This window comes from Dendrobates tinctorius, unplaced genomic scaffold (assembly GCF_039654945.1).
Source record: "Dendrobates tinctorius isolate UK_male_01 unplaced genomic scaffold, ASM3965494v1 ptg000158l, whole genome shotgun sequence".
NCBI lineage: Eukaryota > Metazoa > Chordata > Amphibia > Anura > Dendrobatidae > Dendrobates > Dendrobates tinctorius.
Window position 1 is genome coordinate 18,232,034 of NW_027361825.1, and position 8,214 is coordinate 18,240,247.

Consider the following 8,214-nt stretch of genomic DNA (forward strand, 5'->3'; position numbering starts at 1 on the left):
GCGTATTTGTGTATTTTTCCGCGATGCGATACTGCCGTGGAAAAATATGAAGCATTAGCACAGCATTGTGGAATGCCATTGAATTCAATGTGTTGCGCTGTGTAAGCGTTTTTGCGGCGAAAAAACATGGCAAAAATGCTTACAATCAGCATTGTGTGCACATAGCCTTAGGTTGGTTTCACATATGCAGCTGTGTCCATAGCGTTTATGCCGCATACTTCTGCATGTGCCGTGTTTTCCTATCTTTAACATTGTTGACACAGGTTCCTGCGATTGGATGCTTTTTGCCGCGTTTGATTACGCATGCGTTGTTTCGGCTTGTGTGGCTGGTCGCGGCAAATGCACATGTTGCAATTTTGGAGGCGGCAATTTGCCGCCACCTTCTGCATGCGGCCTATTGCGGAAGGAATGTGTTGAAACAATGCATTACAGTGTATGAGAATGCATGCGTTCTAAAGTACACGTGATTACTCACGTTTTCTTTCGCATGTGTTTTTCCAGAGTAAACATGTTTAGACACTAATTAGCCACCCCCAAACAAACATAGATAACAAGAGTGAGTGGGCACTGCCAGTCCACTACTCTACAGACTGGGAAGCAGACTACATGCTGTGCAGCTGGGAAGAATCCCAACTTTGGACAATGTGAGTATTAAATTGAATGTCTGTCTGTACTTCTTTCTCTCTTTAGTATGTACTAATTTCTGTCTTTTTTATTGCAGCATTCATAATATCTTCATCTTCTGAGGAGCGCCCTGGCCCTGAACATGCTGGACAGGACAGTGAAGTGAGTACATTCCCTTTATATACAAATGAGAAACAAAGTGATGGCACTCACCGTTCTGTCGTGAAAATTCTTTATTGATTAACCCCTTAAGCCCCAAGGGTGGTTTGCACGTTCATGACCGGGCCAATTTTTACAATTCTGTCAACTGTCCCTTTATGAGGTAATAACTCTGGAACGCTTCCATGGATCCCGGTGATTCTGACACTGTTTTCTCGTGACATATTGTACTTCATGTTAGTGGTAAAATTTCATTCAAATAACTTGCGTTTATTTGTGAAAAAAACGGAAATTTGGCGAAAATTTCGCAATTTTCAAATTTGAATTTTTGTGCCCTTAAATCACAGAGATATGGCACACAAAAAACTTAATAAGTAACATTTCCCACATGTTTACTTTACATCAGCACAATTTTGGAACCAAAATTTTTTTTGTTAGGAAGTTATAAGGGTTAAAAATTGACCAGCGATTTCTCATTTTTGCAACACCATTTTATTTTTACGGACCACATCACATTTGAAGCCACTTTGAGGGGTCTATATGATAGAAAATGCCCAAAAGTGACATCATTCTAAAAACTGCACCCCTTAAGGTGCTCAAAACCACGTTCAATAAGTTTATTAACCCTTTAGGTGCGTCACAGAAATTTTTTGAATATTTAAAAAAAAAAATGAACATCTAACGTTTTATCACAAAAAAAATAATTCAGGTTCAATTTTTTTTATTTTACCAAGGGTAACAGGAGAAATTGGACTGCAAAAGTTATTGTGCAATTTGTCCTGAGTACGCTGATACCTGATATGTGGGGGGGAAACCACTGTTTCGGCGCATGGCAGAGCTCAGAAGGGAAGGAGTGCCGTTTGACTTTTTCAATGCAAAATTGGCTGGAATTCAGATCGGACGCCATGTCATGTTTGGAGAGCCCCTGATATACCTAAACAGTGGAAACCCCCCCACAAGTGACCCCATTTTGGAAACTAGACCCCCGAAGGAACTTATCTAGATATGTGGTGAGAACTTTGAACCCACAAGGGCTTCACAGAAGTTTATAACGTACAGCGGTACAATTAAAAAATAATATTTTTTCCACAAAAATGATCTTTTCACCCCAAATTTTTATTTTCCCAAGGGTAACAGCACCCTAAAAGTTATTGTGCAATTTGTCCTGAGTACGCTGATACCCCACATGTGGGGGTAAACCACTATTTGGGCGCATGGCAGAGCTCGGAAAGGAAGCAGCGCCATTTGACGTTTTTGGCTGGAATTGAGATCGGACACCATGTCGCGATTGGAAAACCCCTGATGTACCAAAACAGTGGAAACCCCCACAAATGACCCCATTTTGGATACTAGACCCCCCAAGGAACTTATCTAGATGTGTGGTGAGAACTTTGAACCCCCAAGGGCTTCATAGAAGTTTATAACGTACAGCGGTACAATTAAAAAATCATATTTTTTCCACAAAAATGATCTTTTCGCCCTCAATTCTTATTTTTCCAAGGGTAACAGGACCCTAAAAGTTATTGTGATTTGTCCTGAGTACGCTGATACCCCACATGTGGGGGTAAACCACTATTTGGGTGCATGGCAGAGCTCGGAAGGGAAGCAGTGCCATTTGACGTTTTTGGCTGGAATTGAGATCTGACACCATGTCGCGTTTGGAAAGCCCCTGATGTACCAAAACAGAGGAAACCCCCCACAAATGACACCATTTTGGAAACTAGACCCCCCAATGAACTTATCTAGATGTGTGGTGAGCACTTTGACCCCTCCAGTGCTTCACAGAAGTTTATAACGCCCAGGCGTGAAAATAAAAAATTCGTATTTTTTCCACAAACAAGATCTTTTAGTCAACAATTTTTTTATTTTCCCAAGGGTACCAGGAGAAATTGGACGCCAAAATGTGTTGTCCAATTTGTCCTGAGTACGCTGATACCCCATATGTGGGAGAAAACTACTGTATGAGCACATGTCGGGGCTCGGAAGGGAAGTAGTGATGTTTTGGAATGCAGACTTTGATGGAATGGTCTGCGGGTGTCATGTTGCCTTTGGAGAGCCCCTAATGTACCTAAACAGTGGAAACCCCCCACAAATGACCCCATTTTGGAAACTAGACCCCTAAGGAACTTATCTAGATGTGTGTTGAGCACTTTGAACCCCCAAGGGCTTCACAGAAGTTTATAATGCCCGGGCATGAAAATAAAAAAAATCGTATTTTTTCCACAAACATGGTCAATTAGTCCCCAATTTTTTTATTTTCCCAAGGGTAACAGGAGAAATTGAACCCCAATAGTTGTTGTCCAATTTGTCCTGAGTACGCTGACACCCCATATGTGGGAGAAAACTACTGTATGGGCACACGTCGGGGCTCGGAAGGGAAGTAGTGATGTCTTGGAATGCAGACTTTGATGGAATGGTCTGCGGGTGTCATGTTGCCTTTGGAGAGCCCCTAATGTACCTAAACAGTGGAAACCCCCCACAAATGACCCCATTTTGGAAACTAGACCCCCTAAGGAACTTATCTAGATGTGTGGTGAGCACTTTGAACCCCCAATTGCTTCACAGAAGTTTATATTGCCCGGGCGTGAAAATAAAAAAATCATTTTTTTCCACAAAAATGATATTTTTGCCCCCAATTTTTTATTTTCCTAACGGTAACAGGAGAAATTGGACCCCAAAAGTTGTTTTGCAATTTGTCCTGAGTAGGCTGATACCCTACATGTGGGGGTAAAACACTGTTTGGGTGCATGGTAGAGCTTGGAAGTGAAGGAGCACCATTTGACTTTTTCAACTCAGAATTGGCTGGAATTGAGATCAGACGCCATGTTGCATTTGGAGAGCACCTGATGTGCCCAAACAGTGGAAACCCCCAATTCTAACTCCAACCCTAACCCCAACACACCCCTAACCCTAATCTCAGCCCTAACCCTAGCCCTAACCCTAACCCTAGCCCTAACCCTAGCCCTAACCCTAATGGGAAAATGGAAATAAATACATTTTCTTTTAATTTTATTATTTTTCCCTAACTAAGGGGGTGATAACGGGGGGTTTGATTTACTATTTATGGCAGTTTTTATATTTGGCAGCTGTCATACGCTAAAAGACGCTTTTTTTTGTTAAAATAGTTTTTGCATCACCACATATTGAGAGCTATAATTTTTCCGTATTTTGACTCACCGAGTCATGTGAGGTCTTATTTTTTGTGGGACGAGTTGACGTTTTTATTGGTATAATTTTCGGGCACGTGACATTTTTTGATCGCTTTTTATTCCGATTTTTGGGACGCAGAATGAACAAAAACCAACGTTTCATGAATTTCTTTTGGGGGGGTGCGTTTACACCATTCCACATGCGGTAAAATTGATAAAGCGGCTTTATTCTTTGGGTCAGTATGGTTACAGCGATACCTCATTTAGGTCTTTTTTTATGTTTTGTCGGTTTTATGCAATGAAAACTATTTTATATAAAAAATTATTATTTTTGCATCGCTTTATTTTGCGAGCTATAACTTTTTTATTTTTTCGCTGATGATGCTGTGTGGCAGCTCGTTTTTTGTGGGACAAGATGATATTTTCAGTGGTACCATCGATATTTATATGCGTCTTTTTGATCGTGCGTTATTGCACTTTTTGTTTGGCGGTATGATAATAAATCATTATTTTTTGCTTCGTTTTTTATTTTTATTTTTAAGGGGTTCGCTAAAGGGGTTAACTAATGGGACAGTTTTATAGGGCAGGTCGTTACGGACGCGGCAATACCTAATATGTGTACTTTTATTGTTTGTTTTTTTTTATTTCCAAAAAATGGATTTATTGGGGGATTTTTTTTTTTTCTAATTTATTTGGCGATTTTTTAAAAATTATTTTAACTTTTTTTTTTTTACTTTTTTTAACTTTATTACATAGTCCCAGGTTGGACATCACTGTCCTGTGACAGATCGCTGAACTGTCACAGGCACTGTTGCAGACTTCCTCATGCCTGCGCTTTGCAGGCACTGAGGAAGCCGGATCCCTGCAGGCCCCCGAAGGTCCCCGTCGCCATCTTGGATTCGGGGGCCTGCAGGGAAGGAGCCCCCCACAGCAGCGCTAAACATTGCGCTGCCGTGGGGGGCTCAGGGAAGCACTGAGGGAGCCCCATCCCTGCCGATGCTTCCCTTTAACCCCGGGTACACCGCAATCATGTTTGATCGCGGTGTGCAAGGGGTTAACGTGTCGGGGCGGTCCGTGACCGCCCCTGACACATTGTACTGGGTGTCAGCTGTGATAATTAGCTGACACCCGGCCGCAATCAGCGGCGCTCACCACGTGGGCGCCGCTAATCGCTGAGATGTACTATCCCGTCCATGGGCATAGGGGCCCGGGTCCCATGGACGGGATAGTACGTCTGATGTCAGGAAGGGGTTAAAAGGCATTGGCACGGGTGGAACGTACAGAGAGTGGACCTAGTTCTACTCCACTCTCTGTACGTTCCTCCCGTGCCAATGCCTTTTAATCAATAAAGACTTTTCACGACAGAACGGTGAGTGCCATCACTATTTTCTTTTTTTTCTCTTTTGTATATAATCAGATTACATGTTGGCTTTTCTGGATTGAGCACCCGTTCGGACGGTAGTTTGGCTGTCGGTCCAGGTGCGTGATTTTGGACTTGAATAGCAGTCATGGAACTGCTTAGGGGTTAGGGTACCGTTACATTTAGCGATACACCAGCGATTCCGACCACGATACGACCCGGTCAGGATCGCTGGTGCATCGCTAAATGGTCGCTAGTGAGATGCCAAACAGGCAGATCTCGCCAGCGACATAGCAGCGGTCGGTGGTCGTTACTTACCTGTCAGACACAGCGATGAAGACATCCTTCCGCCCGCGTCCACGCGTCGTTCGTCGGCGCCAGCAGGAAGCCCAGCAGGAAGTGGCCAATGAGAAACGGTCCAGGACGTTCTCGCGTGATCAGCGATAACCAGCGGGGGAGCTGGTCGGAGGTAAGTATCAGACGTAGCGATATCGCTAGCAATATCGCTGCTGCGTCACAAAATCGGTGACGCTTTAGCGATATCGCTAGCGATCTCACTGTGTGTAACGGGGGCTTTAAGGAGCAGTGCCAAATCTTCTGTCTCTTCTATTTATTTTGATTACATTCCCTACTGATAGGCAAGTATTCTGTCTCATATACACATGTGGCAAAATTTTTTTTTTCTTTGTCAAAACAGTTCTTCATCTGTAGTGGAGGCAGAGCAGGAGCAGCAAGCACAAGGTCGGGTGGCAAGACGTCGTGTAAGTATACTTGACTGATTGTACTCTGTTTTTCTGCCTTACTGTACTATTCTTGCCTGTTCTTTATTTCTTCACTTTGCTTCTTTCTTCCCTTTTTTGTCTTTACTCCTAATCTTTTTTTTTTTTACTTTACTTATTCTTGCCTGCTTTTTTTTTTCTTTCTTTTTCTTATGTTTACAACATTAATGTCTTTCTTTATTTTCTAGGTTACAGAACGGGAGGAAGATGTCATCGACAACGACCTCCTGATCACACTGGTCCAAGAGCGAGTCCCGTTGTGGGACACTCGAGTTCAGCAACACTCAGACAATGTGGCAATCTGGCGGCTGTGGAATGAGGTAGCCAGAGAGATGCTGGATGGATGGGACAAAGCCCCTCAACAGGTCTGCAAGGCATTTCGTAAGTATTTCAATCTTGTGTGCTGCAGCAGTGACCTTGGCCGTGATCACACAACTGTATGTGATGCGATAAACTCCTGCGAGTTTCTCGCATCACACACAGTTGAGTGTTCCCAGCTGAAAGTGCATTGTCTAAAAATTTCTTCTTTTTTCACACTGCATAAAGTCACAACACATTGGCGTTCGATGAAGGATCACTTCAACAAGGACCTTTGTATTGAGAGCCAGGCTAAAAGTGGTTCTGGGGCAAGGATGCTAAAATACAAATACCACAGCATGCTGGCATTTTTTAGACCGTTCCTTGCCCAGATAATGTAAGTATTTTTGTGGTGTATTGGATTGTGCTGTATTGCCTAATCTGTATTTTTCTATTCCACAGGAGTTGGCGCTTTTACTATTGTAAATGTTTTGTACTAATGTTTTTCTTTTCTTTTCACAGCACCTGGAGCAGCACCCTTGAGCCTGGTTCTGGAGCGGTCCTTCATCGAACAGCCACAGACCCATCCCAGCCATCCATCAGCGAAGCAGCAAGTGGACCGTCAACACAGACAGGAGACCTGGAAGCTGGTCCATCAGGTGTTCCCCTGTCCCAGGCCTCCTCCGCCTATTTTTATGTTGGGTCTTCCCGACACCGGCAGAAGGCCTCGGACAGGACACTCATGCTCGAGTTCATGCACTTGAGCTTGATCTTTCATGATGGCCTCAAGGCGCTGGGAGACAGACTGGACAGTGGTTTGAGCCATATTAAAACTCTTATCCAGGATGTCACCCAAAGCCTTGACCATCTGAAAGCCGACCAGAGGCCAGCACATCATTTTTTTAATCAGATTCAACGGGGCATGTCGGAACACCTTATTCCTGATCTCCAACTCAGTGTGATGCAGGCCTGCAATGCTGCTTATGTGCAGGCCATGCAGCAGACTCGGTACTTGCAGCAGTCAGTGGTGGCATTTCCACCAGTGCCAATACTGACACGCTTGACCTCAATGCCGCGTTCTGTTGCATACCATTGCACGGCCACCACCATTCCAAGCCCTGCCGGACACCACTACAGCGTCACCACCATGCCGAGTGCTGCTGTACAGTCCACCGCCACCACCGTGCACAGTGCTGCTCCTGCTGGGACCTCCTCCACCACCATTGACATCCCGCAGCAACCAGACCCTGGCAGGACATCCACCACCAGCATGCAGCAGCAGCAGCAACTGGAACATGGCAGGCCGTCCACCAGCACCAGGCCACTGCAGCACCAGGATACTGGCAGGTCGCCGTCCAGCATCATGGCGCCAGAAGAAACCACGCCGACGCTCCCCAGAAGACAGCAGCACAGAACAGTGGACAGAGACCGCAGAACCCAGGACAAAGACCGCAATAAAAAAAAGAAACTGACTATAACACTCCCTCCCCCCTCACCTCCCAATGTGTCTGTGATGTCCGGTTTGTCTCAACCTTCCAGTGTGTCTCTCTTCCCCATTCCTCAAATACCGTCTCTGAACTCTCTGACCCCACTAGTTTCAGCGCCCCTTCCCCTGCAACCTCTGCGTTGTCTTTACCCAGTCAGTTGTCCCAGCTCAACACCCCCCAGTTAAGTCACTTTACCCCAAGTCGGCGAAGTTAATGTTTTTTTTTGGTTTTTGTAAATAAATTTGTTTTGTTTGGCCCCTAATACGGTTTGGCTATTTGGGTATTTCGACGCCGGCAACACACACCGTGCGCCGAATAAACTCACTTTGCTGTACACTTTTTGCATTTGACACCTCATT

General features: G+C 44.6%; 1 protein-coding gene across 1 annotated transcript; it reads left to right on the top strand.

The window, feature by feature from the left end:
• Window positions 1–591: 591 nt before the first annotated feature.
• Window positions 592–8,214, top strand: LOC141051688 (uncharacterized). Its single transcript, XM_073548682.1, has 5 exons — window positions 592–644; window positions 722–786; window positions 5,990–6,053; window positions 6,260–6,765; window positions 6,891–8,214. The coding sequence occupies exons 2-5, from the start codon at window positions 767–769 to the stop codon at window positions 8,038–8,040; spliced, it is 1,740 nt and encodes a 579-aa protein (XP_073404783.1). The 5' UTR covers window positions 592–644; window positions 722–766; the 3' UTR covers window positions 8,041–8,214.